This window comes from Pseudophryne corroboree, chromosome 8 (assembly GCF_028390025.1).
Source record: "Pseudophryne corroboree isolate aPseCor3 chromosome 8, aPseCor3.hap2, whole genome shotgun sequence".
Taxonomy (NCBI): domain Eukaryota; kingdom Metazoa; phylum Chordata; class Amphibia; order Anura; family Myobatrachidae; genus Pseudophryne; species Pseudophryne corroboree.
Genome location: NC_086451.1, coordinates 441,368,395 through 441,384,976, shown reverse-complemented (window position 1 = coordinate 441,384,976; position 16,582 = coordinate 441,368,395). Strand labels below are relative to the sequence as shown.

The following is a 16,582-nucleotide window of genomic DNA, read 5'->3' as shown; positions in this document are numbered from 1 at the left end:
GCTTTTGTAGAAGCCGGGGAAGGCTTCTGTTCCTGGGAAGGAGCTGCCTGTTGCTGTCTCTTCCCTCGACCTCTGCCTCGTGGCAGATATGAATAGCCCTTTGCTCTCTTATTTTTAAAGGAACGAAAGGGCTGCGGTTGAAAAGTCGGTGCCTTTTTCTGTTGGGGAGTGACTTGAGGTAGAAAGGTGGATTTCCCGGCTGTAGCCGTGGCCACCAAATCTGATAGACCGACTCCAAATAACTCCTCCCCTTTATACGGCAAAACTTCCATATGTCGTTTTGAATCCGCATCGCCTGTCCACTGTCGCGTCCATAAAGCTCTTCTGGCCGAAATGGACATAGCACTTACCCGTGATGCCAGTGTGCAGATATCCCTCTGTGCATCACGCATATAAAGAAATGCATCCTTTATTTGTTCTAACGACAGTAAAATATTGTCCCTGTCCAGGGTATCAATATTTTCAATCAGGGACTCTGACCAAACTACCCCAGCACTGCACATCCAGGCAGTCGCTATAGCTGGTCGTAGTATAACACCTGCATGTGTGTATATACTTTTTTGGATATTTTCCATCCTCCTATCTGATGGATCTTTAAGTGCGGCCGTCTCAGGAGAGGGTAACGCCACTTGTTTAGATAAGCGTGTTAGCGCCTTGTCCACCCTAGGAGGTGTTTCCCAGCGCTCCCTAACCTCTGGCGGGAAAGGGTATAATGCCAATAATTTCTTTGAAATTATCAGCTTTTTATCAGGGGCAACCCACGCTTCATTACACACGTCATTTAATTCTTCTGATTCAGGAAAAACTATAGGTAGTTTTTTCACACCCCACATAATACCCTGTTTAGTGGTACCTGTAGTATCAGCTAAATGTAACGCCTCCTTCATTGCCAAAATCAACGTGTGGCCCTACTGGAAAATACGGTTGATTCGTCACCGTCACCACTGGAGTCAGTGCCTGTGTCTGGGTCTGTGTCGACCGACTGAGGCAAAGGGCGTTTCACAGCCCCTGACGGTGTTTGAGTCGCCTGGACAGGCACTAATTGATTGTCCGGCCGTCTCATGTCGTCAAACGACTGCTTTAGCGTGTTGACACTATCCCGTAGTTCCATAAATAAAGGCATCCATTCTGGTGTCGACTCCCTAGGGGGTGACATCCTCATATTTGGCAATTGCTCCGCCTCCACACCAATATCGTCCTCATACATGTCGACACACACGTACCGACACACAGCAGACACACAGGGAATGCTCCTAACGAAGACAGGACCCACTAGCCCTTTGGGGAGACAGAGGGAGAGTTTGCCAGCACACACCAAAAGCGCTATATATAACAGGGATAGCCTTATAATAAGTGCTCCCTTATAGCTGCTTTATATATATCAAAATATCGCCATAAATTTGCCCCCCCTCTCTGTTTTACCCTGTTTCTGTAGTGCAGTGCAGGGGAGAGACCTGGGAGCCGTCCTGACCAGCGGAGCTGTGAGAGGAAATGGCGCCGTGCGCTGAGGAGATAGGCCCCGCCCCTTTTCCGGCGGGCTCGTCTCCCGCTATTTAGTGAATCCAGGCAGGGGTTAAATATCTCCATATAGCCTCTGGGGGCTATATGTGAGGTATTTTTAGCCTTTATATAGGTTACATTTGCCTCCCAGGGCGCCCCCCCCCAGCGCCCTGCACCCTCAGTGACTGCGTGTGAAGTGTGCTGAGAGGAAAATGGCGCACAGCTGCAGTGCTGTGCGCTACCTTTAGAAGACTGCAGGAGTCTTCAGCCGCCGATTCTGGACCTCTTCTGACTTCAGCATCTGCAAGGGGGCCGGCGGCGCGGCTCCGGTGACCATCCAGGCTGTACCTGTGATCGTCCCTCTGGAGCTGATGTCCAGTAGCCAAGAAGCCAATCCATCCTGCACGCAGGTGAGTTCACTTCTTCTCCCCTCAGTCCCTCGTTGCAGTGATCCTGTTGCCAGCAGGACTCACTGTAAAATAAAAAACCTAAGCTAAACTTTTTCTAAGCAGCTCTTTAGGAGAGCCACCTAGATTGCACCCTTCTCGGCCGGGCACAAAAATCTAACTGGAGTCTGGAGGAGGGTCATAGGGGGAGGAGCCAGTGCACACCACCTGATCTGGAAAAGCTTTACTTTTGTGCCCTGTCTCCTGCGGAGCCGCTATTCCCCATGGTCCTTTCAGGAACCCCAGCATCCACTAGGACGATAGAGAAATATTGATACCCTAGATAGGGACAGTATATTTTTGCCTATAGAGCATTTGAAAGATGCATTTCTATATATGCGTGATGCACAACGGAATATTTGCCGACTGGCATCAAGTCTAAGTGCGTTGTCCATTTCTACCAGTAGAGGGTTATGGACACGTCAGTGGTCAGGTGATGCGTATTCCAAACGGCATTTGGAAGTATTGCCTTATTAAGGGGAGGAGTTATTTGGGGTCGGTCTTTCAGACCTGGTGGCCACGGCAACAGCTGGGAAATCCACGTTTGTACCCCAGGTCGCCTCTCAACATGAGAAGACGCCGTATTATCAGGCGCAGTCTTTTCGTGGATAAGCGGGCAAAAGGTTCCTCATTTCTGCCCCGTGACAGAGGGAGAGGAAAAAGGCTGCAGAAATCAGCCAGTTCCCAGGAACAGAAACCCTCTCCCGCCTCTGCCAAGCCCTCAGTATACGCTGGGGCTTTACAAGCAGAATCAGGCACGGTGGGGGGCCCGTCTCAATGAATTTCAGCGCGCAGTGGGCTCACTCGCAAGTAGACCCCTGGATCCTTCAGGTGATATCTCAGGGGTACAAATTAGAATTCGAGACGTCTTCCCCCCGCCGTTTCCTAAAGTCGGCTTTACCGATGTCTCCTTCTGACAGGGAGACAGTTTTGGAAGCCATTCACAAGCTGTATTCCCAGCAGGTGATAATCAAGGTACCCCTCCTGCAACAGGGAACGGGGTATTATTCCACACTGTTGTGGTACCGAAGGCGGACGGCTCGGTGAGACCGATTCTAAATCTAAAATCTTTGAACACTTACATACGGAGGTTCAAATTCAAGATTGAGTCACTCAGAGCAGTGATTGCGAACCTGGAAGAAGGTGACTACATGATGTCTCGGGACATCAAGGATGCTTACCTTCATGTCAAAATTTACCCTTCTCACCAAGGGTACCTCAGGTTTATGGTACAGAACTGTCACTATCAGTTCAGACGCTGCCGTATGGATGGTCCACGGCACCCCGGGTCTTTACCAAGGTAATGGCCGAAATGATGATATTCCTTCAAAGGAAGGGAATTTTAGTTATCCCTTACTTGGACGATTCCCTGATAAGGGTAAGATCCAGGGAACAGTTGGAGGTCGGTGTAGCACTATCTCAGGTAGTGTTGCTGCAGCACGGTTGGATTCTCAATATTCCAAAATCGCAGCTGGTTCCGACGACTTGTCTTCTGTTCCTAGGGATGATCCTGGACACAGTCCAGAAAAAGGTGTTTCTCCCGGAGGAGAAAGCCAGGGAGTTATCCGAGCTAGTCAGGAACCTCCTAAAACCGAGCCAAGTCTCAGTGCATCAATGCACAAGGGTTCTGGGTAAAATGGTGGCTTCCTACGAAGCAATCCCATTCGGCAGATTCCACGCAAGAACTTTCCAGTGGGACCTGCTGGACAAATGGTCCGGGTCGCATCTTCAGATGCATCAGCGGATAACCCTGTCACCAAGGACAAGGGTGTCCCTCCTGTGGTGGTTGCAGAGTGCTCATCTTCTAGAGGGCCGCAGATTCGGCATTCAGGACTGGGTCCTGGTAACCACGGATGCCAGCCTGCGAGGCTGGGGAGCAGTCACACAGGGAAGGAATATCCAGGACTTATGGTCAAGCCTGGAGACATCACTTCACATAAATATCCTGAAGCTAAGGGACATTTACAATGCTCTAAGCTTAGCAAGACCTCTGCTTCAAGGTCAGCCGGTGTTGATCCAGTCGGACAACATCACGGCAGTCACCCACGTAAACAGACAGGGTGGCACAAGAAGCAGGAGGGCAATGGCAGAAGCTGCAAGGATTCTTCGCTGGGCGGAAAATCATGTGATAGCACTGTCAGCAGTATTCATTCCGGGAGTGGACAACTGGGAAGCAGACTTCCTCAGCACGACCTCCACCCGGGAGAGTGGGGACTTCACCCAGAAGTCTTCCACATGATTATAAACCGTTGGGAAAAACTCGACAGGTATTGCGCCAGGTCCAGGGACCCTCAGGCAATAGCTGTAGACGCTCTGGTAACACCGTGGGTGTACCAGTCAGGGTATGTGTTCCCTCCTCTGCCTCTCATACCCAAGGTACTGAGATTGATAAGATGGAGAGGAGTAAGCACTATATTCGTGGTTCCGGATTGGCCAAGAAGGATTTGGTAACCGGAACTTCAAGAGATGCTCACGGAGGATCCGTGGCCTCTACCTCTAAGAAGGGACCTGCTCCAGCAAGGACCCTGTCTGTTCCAAGACTTACCGCGGCTGCGTTTGACGGCATGGCGGTTGAACGCCGGATCCTGAAGGAAAAAAGGCATTCCGGATGAAGTCATCCCTATCCTGATCAAAGCCAGGAAGGATGTAACCGCAAAAACATTATCACCGCAATTGGCGAAAATATGTTGCGGGGTGCGAGGCCAGTAAGGCCCGACGGTGGAAATTCAACTGGGTCGATTCCTACATTTCCTGCAAACAGGAGTGTCTATGGGCCTGAAATTGGGGTCCATTAAGGTTCAAATTTCGGCCCTGTCAATTTTCTTCCAAAAAGAACTAGCTTCAGTCCCTGAAGTTCAGACGTTTGTAAAAGGGGTACTGCATATACAGCCTCCTTTTGTGCCTCCAGTGGCACTTTGGGATCTCAATGTAGTTTTGGGTTCCAAAAGTCACATTGGTTTGAACCACTTAAATCTGTGGAGTTAAAATATCTCACATGGAAAGTGGTCATGCTGTTGGCCCTGGCCTGGGCCAGGCGCGTGTCAGAATTGGCGGCTTTATCCTAAAAAAGCCCTTATCTGATGTTCCATTCGGACAGGGCGGAATTGAGGACTCGTCCTCAGTTTCTCCCTAAGGTGGTTTCAGCGTTTCACCTGAACCAACCTATTTGTGGTGCCTGCGGCTACTAGGGACTTGGAGGACTCCAAGTTGCTAGACGTTGTCAGGGCCCTGAAAATATATGTTTCCAGGAGGGCTGGAGTCAGGAAATCTGACTCGCTGTTTATCCTGTATGCACCCAACAAGCTGGGTGCTCCTGCTTCTAAGCAGACTATTGCTCGTTGGATTTGTAGTACAATTCAGCTTGCACATTCTGTGGCAGGCCTGCCACAGCCAAAAATCTGTAAATGCCCACTCCACAAGGAAGGTGGGCTCATCTTGGGCGACTGCCCGAGGGATCTCGGCTTTACAACTTTGCCGAGCAGCTACTTGGTCAGGAGCAAATGCGTTTGTAAAATTATACAAAATTGATATCCTGGCTGAGGAGGACCTGGAGTTCTCTCATTTGGTGCTGCAGAGTCATCCGCACTCTCCCGCCCGTTTGGGAGCTTTGGTATAATCCCCATGGTCCTTACGGAGTCCCCAGCATCCACTTAGGACGTTAGAGAAAATAAGAATTTACTTACCGATAATTCTATTTCTCATAGTCCGTAGTGGATGCTGGGCGCCCATCCCAAGTGCGGATTGTCTGCAATACTTGTACATAGTTATTGTTACAAAAATCGGGTTCTTATTGTTGTGAGCCATCTTTCAGAGGCTCCTCTGTTATCATGCTGTTAACTGGGTTCAGATCACAGGTTATACGGTGTGATTGGTGTGGCTGGTATGAGTCTTACCCGGGATTCAAAATCCTTCCTTATTGTGTACGCTCGTCCGGGCACAGTATCCTAACTGAGGCTTGGAGGAGGGTCATAGGGGGAGGAGCCAGTGCACACCAGATAGTCCTAAAGCTTTCTTTAGATGTGCCCAGTCTCCTGCGGAGCCGCTATTCCCCATGGTCCTTATGGAGTCCCCAGCATCCACTACGGACTATGAGACTTAGAATTATCGGTAAGTAAATTCTTATTTTTATTGCCGGGATCAAGTCACGGATGTTCCTAGTGGATTGTGTATATGTCTCAACCTTGGCGACCCTGGAGTCAGACTCCGTGTCGACATCTGTGTCTGCCATCTGAGAGAGCGGGCGTTTTTGAGCCCCTGATGGCCTTTGAGACGCCTGGGCAGGCGCTGGCTGAGAAGCCGGCTGTCCCACAGCTGTTACGTCATCCACCCTTTTATGTAAGGAGTTGACACTGTCGGTTAATACCTTTCACCTATCCATCCACTCTGGTGTCGGCCCCACAGGGGGCTACATCACATATATCGGCCTCTGCTCCGTCACCATATAAGCCTCCTCATTCAACATGTCGACACAGCCGTACCGACACACCGCAGACACACAGGGAATGCTCTAAACGAGGACAGGACCCACAAAAGCCCTTTGGGGGGACAGAGTGAGAGTATGCCAGCACACACCAGAGCGCTATATATATATACAGGGACTAAGTGAGTTATGTCCCTAATAGCTGCTTTTCATATAATATATACTAAGAATTTACTTACCGATAATTCTATTTCTCGGAGTCCGTAGTGGATGCTGGGGTTCCTGAAAGGACCATGGGGAATAGCGGCTCCGCAGGAGACAGGGCACAAAAAGTAAAGCTTTCCGATCAGGTGGTGTGCACTGGCTCCTCCCCCTATGACCCTCCTCCAAGCCTCAGTTAGGTACTGTGCCCGGACGAGCGTACACAATAAGGGAGGAATTTTGAATCCCGGGTAAGACTCATACCAGCCACACCAATCACACCGTACAACTTGTGATCTAAACCCAGTTAACAGTATGATAACAGAGGAGCCTCTGAAACATGGCTCCCTACAACAATAACCCGAATTAGTTAACAATAACTATGTACAATTATTGCAGATAATCCGCACTTGGGATGGGCGCCCAGCATCCACTACGGACTCCGAGAAATAGAATTATCGGTAAGTAAATTCTTATTTTCTCTATCGTCCTAGTGGATGCTGGGGTTCCTGAAAGGACCATGGGGATTATACCAAAGCTCCCAAACGGGCGGGAGAGTGCGGATGACTCTGCAGCACCGAATGAGAGAACTCCAGGTCCTCCTTAGCCAGAGTATCAAATTTGTAAAATTTTACAAACGTGTTCTCCCCTGACCACGTAGCTGCTCGGCAAAGTTGTAATGCCGAGACCCCTCGGGCAGCCGCCCAAGATGAGCCCACCTTCCTTGTGGAGTGGGCCTTTACAGATTTAGGCTGTGGCAGGCCTGCCACAGAATGTGCAAGTTGGATTGTGCTACAGATCCAACGAGCAATCGTCTGCTTAGACGCAGGAGCACCCATCTTGTTGGGTGCATACAATATAAACAACGAGTCAGATTTTCTGACTCCAGCTGTCCTTGCAATATATATTTTCAATGCTCTGACAACGTCCAGTAACTTGGAGTCCTCCAAGTCACTTGTAGCCGCAGGCACTACAATAGGCTGGTTCAGATGAAATGCTGACACCACCTTAGGGAGAAAATGCGGACGAGTCCGCAGTTCCGCCCTGTCCGAATGGAAAATCAGATATGGGCTTTTGTAAGATAAAGCTGCCAGTTCTGACACTCTCCTGGCCGAAGCCAGGGCTAGTAGCATGGTCACTTTCCATGTGAGATATTTCAAATCCACATTTTTTAGTGGTTCAAACCAATGAGATTTTAGAAAGTCCAAACCCACATTGAGATCCCACGGTGCCACTGGAGGCACCACAGGAGGCTGTATATGCAGCACTCCCTTAACAAAAGTCTGGACTTCAGGGACTGAAGCCAATTCTTTTTGGAAGAAAATCGTCAGGGCCGAAATTTGAACCTTAATAGATCCCAATTTGAGACCCATAGACAATCCTGATTGCAGGAAATGTAGGAATCGACCCAGTTGAAATTCCTCCGTCGGAGCACTCCGATCCTCGCACCACGCAACATATTTTCGCCAAATGCGGTGATAATGTTGCACGGTTACTTCCTTCCTTGCTTTAATCAAAGTAGGAATGACTTCTTCCGGCATGCCTTTTTCCTTTAGGATCCGGCGTTCAACCGCCATGCTGTCAAACGCAGCCGCGGTAAGTCTTGAAACAGACAGGGACCCTGCTGAAGCAAGTCCCTCCTTAGAGGTAGAGGCCACGGATCTTCCGTGATCATCTCTTGAAGTTCCGGGTACCAAGTCCTTCTTGGCCAATCCGGAACCACTAGTATCGTTCTTACGCCTCTTTGCCGTATAATTCTCAATACTTTTGGTATGAGAGGCAGAGGAGGAAACACATACACCGACTGGTACACCCAAGGCGTTACCAGCGCGTCCACAGCTATTGCCTGCGGATCTCTTGACCTGGCGCAATACCTGTCCAGTTTTTTGTTGAGGCGAGACGCCATCATGTCCACCATTGGTCTTTCCCAACGGGTTACCAGCATGTGGAAGACTTCTTGATGAAGTCCCCACTCTCCCGGGTGAAGGTCGTGTCTGCTGAGGAAGTCTGCTTCCCAGTTGTCCACTCCCGGGATGAACACTGCTGACAGTGCTATCACATGATTCTCTGCCCAGCGAAGAATCCTTGCAGCTTCTGCCATTGCACTCCTGCTTCTTGTGCCGCCCTGTCTGTTCACATGGGCGACTGCCGTGATGTTGTCCGACTGGATCAACACCGGTTTTCCCTGAAGCAGAGGTTCTGCCTGGCTTAGAGCATTGTAGATTGCTCTTAGTTCCAGAATGTTTATGTGAAGAGACGTTTCCAGGCTCGTCCACACTCCCTGGAAGTTTCTTCCTTGTGTGACTGCTCCCCAGCCTCTCAGGCTGGCGTCCGTGGTCACCAGGATCCAATCCTGTATGCCGAATCTGCGGCCCTCCAATAGATGAGCACTCTGCAACCACCACAGAAGAGATACCCTTGTCCTTGGAGACAGGGTTATCCGCTGGTGCATCTGAAGATGCGACCCTGACCATTTGTCCAACAGATCCCTCTGGAAAATTCTTGCGTGGAATCTGCCGAATGGAATTGCTTCGTAAGAAGCCACCATTTTTCCCAGGACTCTTGTGCATTGATGTACAGACACCTTTCCTGGTTTTAGGAGGTTCCTGACAAGCTCGGATAACTCCTTGGCTTTTTCCTCCGGGAGAAAAACCTTTTTCTGAACCGTGTCCAGAATCATCCCTAGGAACAGCAGACGAGTTGTTGGCATTAACTGGGATTTTGGAATATTCAGAATCCACCCGTGCTGTTTTAGCACTTCTTGAGACAGTGCTGATCCCATCTCTAGCTGTTCTCTGGACCTTGCCCTTATCAGGAGATCGTCCAAGTATGGGATAATTAATACGCCTTTTCTTCGAAGAAGAATCATCATCTCGGCCATTACCTTTGTAAAGACCCGAGGTGCCGTGGACAATCCGAACGGCAGCGTCTGAAACTGATAGTGACAGTTTTGTACGACGAACCTGAGGTACCCCTGGTGTGAGGGGTAAATTGGAACGTGGAGGTACGCATCCTTGATGTCCAAGGATACCATAAAGTCCCCTTCTTCCAGGTTCGCTATCACTGCTCTGAGTGACTCCATCTTGAACTTGAACTTCTTTATGTACAGGTTCAAGGACTTCAGATTTAGAATAGGTCTTACCGAGCCATCCGGCTTCGGTACCACAAATATAGTGGAATAATACCCCTTTCCTTGTTGTAGAAGAGGTACCTTGACTATCACCTGCTGAGAGTACAGCTTGTGAATGGCTTCCAAGACCGTCTCCCTTTCGGAGGGGGACGTTGGTAAAGCAGACTTCAGGAAACGGCGAGGTGGATCTGTCTCTAGTTCCAACCTGTATCCCTGAGATATTATCTGCAGGATCCAGGGATCTACCTGCGAGTGAGCCCACTGCGCGCTGAAATTCTTGAGACGACCGCCCACCGCCCCCGAGTCCGCTTGAGAAGCCCCAGCGTCATGCTGAGGCTTTTGTAGAAGCGGGGGAGGGCTTCTGTTCCTGGGAAGGAGCTGCCTGTTGCTGTCTCTTCCCCCTTCCTCTGCCTCGTGGCAGATATGAATATCCCTTTGCTCTCTTGTTTTTAAAGGAACGAAAGGGCTGCGGTTGAAAAGTCGGTGTCTTTTTCTGTTGGGGAGTAACTTGAGGTAAAAAGGTGGATTTCCCGGCTGTAGCCGTGGCCACCAAATCTGATAGACCGACTCCAAATAACTCCTCCCCTTTATACGGCAAAACTTCCATATGCCGTTTTGAGTCCGCATCGCCTGACCACTGTCGCGTCCATAAACTTCTTCTGGCCGAAATGGACATAGCACTTACCCGTGATGCCAGTGTGCAGATATCCCTCTGTGCATCACACATATAAAGAAATGCATCCTTTATTTGCTCTAAAGACAGTAAAACATTGTCCCTATCCAGGGTATCAATATTTTCAATCAGGGACTCTGACCAAGCTACTCCAGCACTGCACATCCAGGCTGTCGCTATAGCTGGTCGTAGTATAACACCTGTATGTGTGTATATACTTTTTTGGATATTTTCCATCCTCCTATCTGCTGGATCTTTAAGTGCGGCCGTCTCAGGAGAGGGTAACGCCACTTGTTTAGATAAGCGTGTGAGCGCCTTGTCCACCCTAGGAGGTGTTTCCCAGCGCGCCCTAACCTCTGGCGGGAAAGGGTATAAAGCCAATAACTTCTTTGAAATTAGCATCTTTTTATCGGGGGCAACCCACGCTTCATCACACACCTCATTTAGTTCTTCTGATTCAGGAAAAACTATAGGTAGTTTTTTCACACCCCACATAATACCCTGTTTAGTGGTACCTGTAGTATCAGCTAAATGTAACGCCTCCTTCATTGCCAAAATCATATAACGTGTGGCCCTACTGGAAAATACGGTTGATTCGTCACCGTCGCCACTGGAATCAGTGCCTGTGTCTGGGTCTGTGTCGACCGACTGAGGCAAAGGGCGTTTTACAGCCCCTGACGGTGTTTGAGGCGCCTGGACAGGCACTAATTGATTGTCCGGCCGTCTCATGTCGTCAAACGACTGCTTTAGCGTGTTGACACTATCCCGTAATTCCAAAAATAAAGGCATCCATTCTGGTGTCGACCCCCTAGGAGGTGACATCCCCATATTTGGCAATTGCTCCGCCTCCACACCAATATCGTCCTCATACATGTCGACACACACGTACCGACACACAGCAGACACACAGGGAATGCTCTTAACGAAGACAGGACCCCACTAGCCCTTTGGGGAGACAGAGGGAGAGTTTGCCAGCACACACCAAAGCGCTATATATGACAGGGATAGCCTTATAATAAGTGCTCCCTGTATAGCTGCTTTTATAATATAATTTTTGCCACTATTTTGCCCCCCCTCTCTTGTTTCACCCTGTTTCTGTAGTGCAGTGCAGGGGAGAGACCTGGGAGCCGTCCTGACCAGCGGAGCTGTGTAAGGAAAATGGCGCTGTGTGCTGAGGAGATAGGCCCCGCCCCTTTTTCGGCGGGCTCGTCTCCCGCTCTTTAGTGGATTCTGGCAGGGGTTAAATATCTCCATATAGCCCCCGGAGGCTATATGTGAGGTATTTTTTAGCCAAATAGGTTTTCATTTGCCTCCCAGGGCGCTCCCCTCCCAGCGCCCTGCACCCTCAGTGACTGCCGTGTGAAGTGTGCTGAGAGGAAAATGGCGCACAGCTGCAGTGCTGTGCGCTACCTTTAGAAGACTGAGGAGTCTTCTGCCGCCGATTCTGGACCTCTTCTTGTTTCAGCATCTGCAAGGGGGCCGGCGGCGAGGCTCCGGTGACCATCCAGGCTGTACCTGTGATCGTCCCTCTGGAGCTGATGTCCAGTAGCCAAGAAGCCAATCCATCCTGCACGCAGGTGAGTTCACTTCTTCTCCCTAAGTCCCTCGTTGCAGTGATCCTGTTGCCAGCAGGACTCACTGTAAAATAAAAAACCTAAGCTAAACTTTTCTAAGCAGCTCTTTAGGAGAGCCACCTAGATTGCACCCTTCCCGGCCGGGCACAAAAATCTAACTGAGGCTTGGAGGAGGGTCATAGGGGGAGGAGCCAGTGCACACCACCTGATCGGAAAGCTTTACTTTTTGTGCCCTGTCTCCTGCGGAGCCGCTATTCCCCATGGTCCTTTCAGGAACCCCAGCATCCACTAGGACGATAGAGAAATATACTGCCAAATTTAATGCCCCCCCTCTCTTTTCCCTCTTACTGTACTGTAGATTGCAGGGAAGAGCCAGGGAGCTTCCTTCCAGCCGAGCTGTGAGGGAAAAATGGCGCCAGTGTGCTGAGGAGATAGGCTCCGCCCCTTTTTCGCGGCCTATTCTCCCGGTTTTTATGGAATTCTGGCAGGGGTATTTTCCTCATATATAGCCCCTGGGGCTATATATTGAGGTATTTTAGCCAGCCAAGGTGTTTTTATTGCTGCCTCAGGGCGCCCCCCCCCAGCGCCCTGCACCCTCAGTGACCGGAGTGTGAAGTGTGTGAGAGGAGCAATGGCGCACAGCTGCAGTGCTGTGCGCTACCTTGGTGAAGACAGAGTCTTCATGCCGCCGATTTTCCGGACCATCTTCTTGCTTTTGGCTCTGTAAGGGGGACGGCGGCGCGGCTCCGGGACCGAACACCAAGGACTGGGCCTGCGGTCGATCCCTCTGGAGCTAATGGTGTCCAGTAGCCTAAGAAGCCCAATCCGGCTGCAAGCAGGCGAGTTCGCTTCTTCTCCCCTTAGTCCCTCGCTGCAGTGAGCCTGTTGCCAGCAGGTCTCACTGAAAATAAAAAACCTAAGTCTATTCTTTCTAAGAGCTCAGGAGAGCCCCTAGTGTGCATCCAACCTCGGCCGGGCACGAATTCTAACTGAGGCTTGGAGGAGGGTCATAGTGGGAGGAGCCAGTGCACACCAGGTAGTCTAAGATCTTTCTGGAGTGCCCAGCCTCCTTCGGAGCCCGCTATTCCCCATGGTCCTTACGGAGTTCCCAGCATCCACTAGGACGTCAGAGAAACAAACAGTGCTGAGGTACTTACCGGCCCAACCATCATCTGCCTCTTGCTCTAGCTCATCAAATTCTTTAAGATCATCTTGCTTTAAGATAGATGGGCGACTAACAGGATCAGGCATCCTGGGGGCAGTCTGAGAATTACGTGGTGGAACCAGCCGTGGGAATCTATATTAAGACAGAATGTTAGCACTCCAAGATAGAAGCAGCTGAAATGAATCCCGGTTCCTATAAGCAGCAAAAGACAATCACACACCTGGGCGCATCCGGTCCATGAAAGCGGAAGGTCCCCTGTGGCCCATATGGAGGTGGGAACGGCAAATACGGGGGATACATCTGGGTGGGAAAAAAAGGGACTTTTGTTTACTTACCATAAAATCTCTCTCTCTGATTCCATCTGGGGGACGCTGCATCTGTACTGATGGGTTAGAGTGTGTGGGAAGGGAGCTTTGGCACAGAACCTATTAAAAAAAACAAATACAAAAAAAAAACTCCTCCTCCCCCTCTAACCCCTCCCATCTCCAGCCTGACTTGTAGATTACCTCAGTTAACGTTTAGCAAAGCCGGAAGAGGCAGACAGAATACAACCAATAAACCAGACAAAAATACGGGAGGGATCGCAGCGTCCCACAGATGGAATCAGAGAAAGATTTTACGGTAAGTAAACAAAAATCCCTTTTTCTCTTTTATCCATCTGGGGGATGCTGCGTCTGTACTGATGGGATTTCCCAAAGTAAGCTAAATAGAGGAGGGAGAAACAGACGGCAGAGCAGTCTGTAAAATTTAACGCCCAACAGAGGCATTCTCCAAACCAAAAGTATGAAAACGGTAAAACTTGGTGAAAGTATGCATGGAAGACCAAGTTGCCGCTCTACACAACTGCTCAACTGAAAACACCACCACGAACAGCCCAGGAGGCTCCAACAGCCCTAGTCAAATGAGCCCTCAATGAATCAGGAACAGGTAATGCCGAAGAAACATAGGCCTGCCGAATAGCATAAGTAACCCAACGCGCCACCGTGTTTTTAGAAGCCGGTCAGCCACGTTTGGGTGCATCAATCAAAACCAAAAAGGTATCCGTACGACGAACAGACACCGTACGGGACAAATAAATGCGTAAGGCTCGAACAACGTCCAATAACAACGCCAACTGACAATCCCTTCCAGAAGACTCTGGAACAAACGCTGGAAGTACTTTATCCTGATTCATATGGAAAGCCGACACAACTTTGGTTAAGAAGGAAGGCTTCGTACGCAAGACCACTCAATCGTCGTGAAAAACCAACAAAGGTGGTCTGCAAGAAAGTGCCACTAACTCAGAAACATGCCTGGCCAAAGCAATGGCCAAAAGAAAAACCACCTTCAGAGTAAGAAAACGTAATTCAACAGTTTCTAGTGGCTCAAACTGAGGCTTCTGGAGAGCCCGAAGAACCTAATTTGAATCCCAGGGTGGAACCGGAGGAACAAACGGAGGTTGACTCCCAAGTACACCTTGAAGGAATGTCTGGACCTCCAGAATAAGACAATCTTTTTTGAAAAAGTACCGACAATGCCGAAACTTGACCCTTAAGGGAAGACAAACGAAGTCCTTTAGTCAGACCATCCTGAAGGAAGGACAACAGACGAGGTAAACGAAAGAGGTGTGGCCAAAACCCGTGCCGTTCACACTAAGCAATGTAGATACGCCATACTCTATGATAAATAAGAGATGTGACTGGTTTCCTAGCCTGAAGCATAGGTTTTTTTTTTACCACTGGTCGAGATAACCCCTTTGCCCTTAAAATGCTGGATTCAAGAACCATGCCGTCAAAGCCAGACGATTTAAATCGTGGTGGTGACAAGGACCTTGCAGAAGTAGATCGGGTCGCAGAGGTTAACGGAACGGTTCCCTGGTTACCATGCTGCGGAGAAATGAGTACCACAGACGACAAGGCCAGTCTGGCGCTACAAGAATGACCGAGAGACCTTCTCTCCGAATGCGTTGAAGTAGGCACGGTATCAGGAGGAATGGCGGGAACACGTATCACAGTCGAAAATGCCACGGAGCTGTCAATGCATCAATCAGCGTTGCTTGAGGGTCTTACAGAGGTAGCTTTCGGTTGAGACGAGATGCCATGAGGTCGATGTCAGGTGTTCCCCACAGACACACGATGGTCAGAAAGACTTCTTGATGAAGTTCCCATTCTCCGGGATGTATCGTGTGATGGCTTAAGAAATCTGCTTCCCAGTTGTCCACGCCTGGAATGTTAACTGCGGAGATGGTCGGAATCCACCGTTCCGCCCACTGGAGAATATGGACGACCTCCTTCATGGCTCCCAAGCTGTGAGTCCCGCCTTGTTTATGTAAGCCACCGCCGTGGCGTTGTCTGATTAAATGCGTACCGGATGACCTTGAACACCGGTTTGTACCTGAATCAGAGCATAACTAATTGCTCTCAACCCCAAAATGTTGATTGGTAACTTCGATTCTTGACCGTTCCAGAGTCCCTGGAAGTGTTGAAATTGAAACACTGCCCCCCCAACTGATTAGGCTGGCGTCCGTGGTGATCATCATCCAAGACCAAACAGTGAACGGTGCCCCTTTGGTTAAATTGGGACTGTGAAGCCACCAATGGAGAGACTGCCAAGTCTGAGCCGACAGCCGTCACAACTGCAAGTCCAGATGTGGACCCGTTTGATTCCAAGAGCCCAAAATTTGAGTCTGAAGGGGCAGAGCATGGAATCTGGCATACGGTACCGCTTCGACGGTCGCCACCATCTTGTCCAACACCTGCATACATCGGAGAACTGAGACCCTCGGCAAGTGTAAAAGGCAGCGGACTCTGGATTGCAGATCCTGAAGTTTGTCTTGAGGTAGAAAAACCTTCTCGTGCCGAATAAGAGACCGAGAAAAACCATCTCCTGAGAGGGGATCAAGGAAGATTTCCGGAAATTCAATCCATCCAAATGATTGTAGAGTGTCCGTGGTGAGTTGCAGGTGTTGTTGAAGTTCCTGTGACGGAGCTTTCAGCAACAAATCGTCCAGGTTAGGAGTAATGTTGACCCCCTGACATCTGAGGATCGCCACCACGTGACCCAAAGTTTTTGTTAATACTCGAGGAGCCGTGGATAGACCGAACGGAAGAGCCTGAAAATGGAAATGGCAAGGGCCGATTGCGAACCTCAAAAGATGTTGATGACCTGACCAAATGGGAACATGGAGGTATGCATCATTTATGTCTATAGATGCCAAATATTCCTCCGGTACCATGGCAGCGATGATTGAACGAATCGATTCCATTTTTAATTTCTGGACAGAGAGATACGGATTCAGGCATTTAGATTTAAAAATGTGTCGAAACTAACCGCCCGGTTTGTTTACGAGAAAAAGACTTGAGTAAAAGCCTTGACCCCGTTGTAGTTTGGTGGCTGAAAGAATTACTCCATTTTGTAAAAGTGTGGAGGTTGCCTGAATCAGTGCTTGCTGTCTGGAGGGATCGCATGGTAGAGGGGTGATGAAAAAGCGGTCT

General features: G+C 49.7%; 1 protein-coding gene across 2 annotated transcripts in view; it reads right to left on the bottom strand.

Moving 5' to 3' along the window:
* PRRC2A (proline rich coiled-coil 2A) overlaps positions 1-16,582 on the bottom strand; it is a 173,604-nt gene that overhangs the window by 120,880 nt on the left and 36,142 nt on the right. For both annotated transcript variants that reach the window (XM_063938097.1, XM_063938098.1), the window contains exons 8-9: positions 13,330-13,409; positions 13,102-13,241 (exon numbers count right to left, since the gene is read on the bottom strand). In XM_063938097.1, the coding sequence (XP_063794167.1) occupies positions 13,102-13,241; positions 13,330-13,409 (220 nt within the window). The remainder of the gene's footprint in view (positions 1-13,101; positions 13,242-13,329; positions 13,410-16,582) is intronic.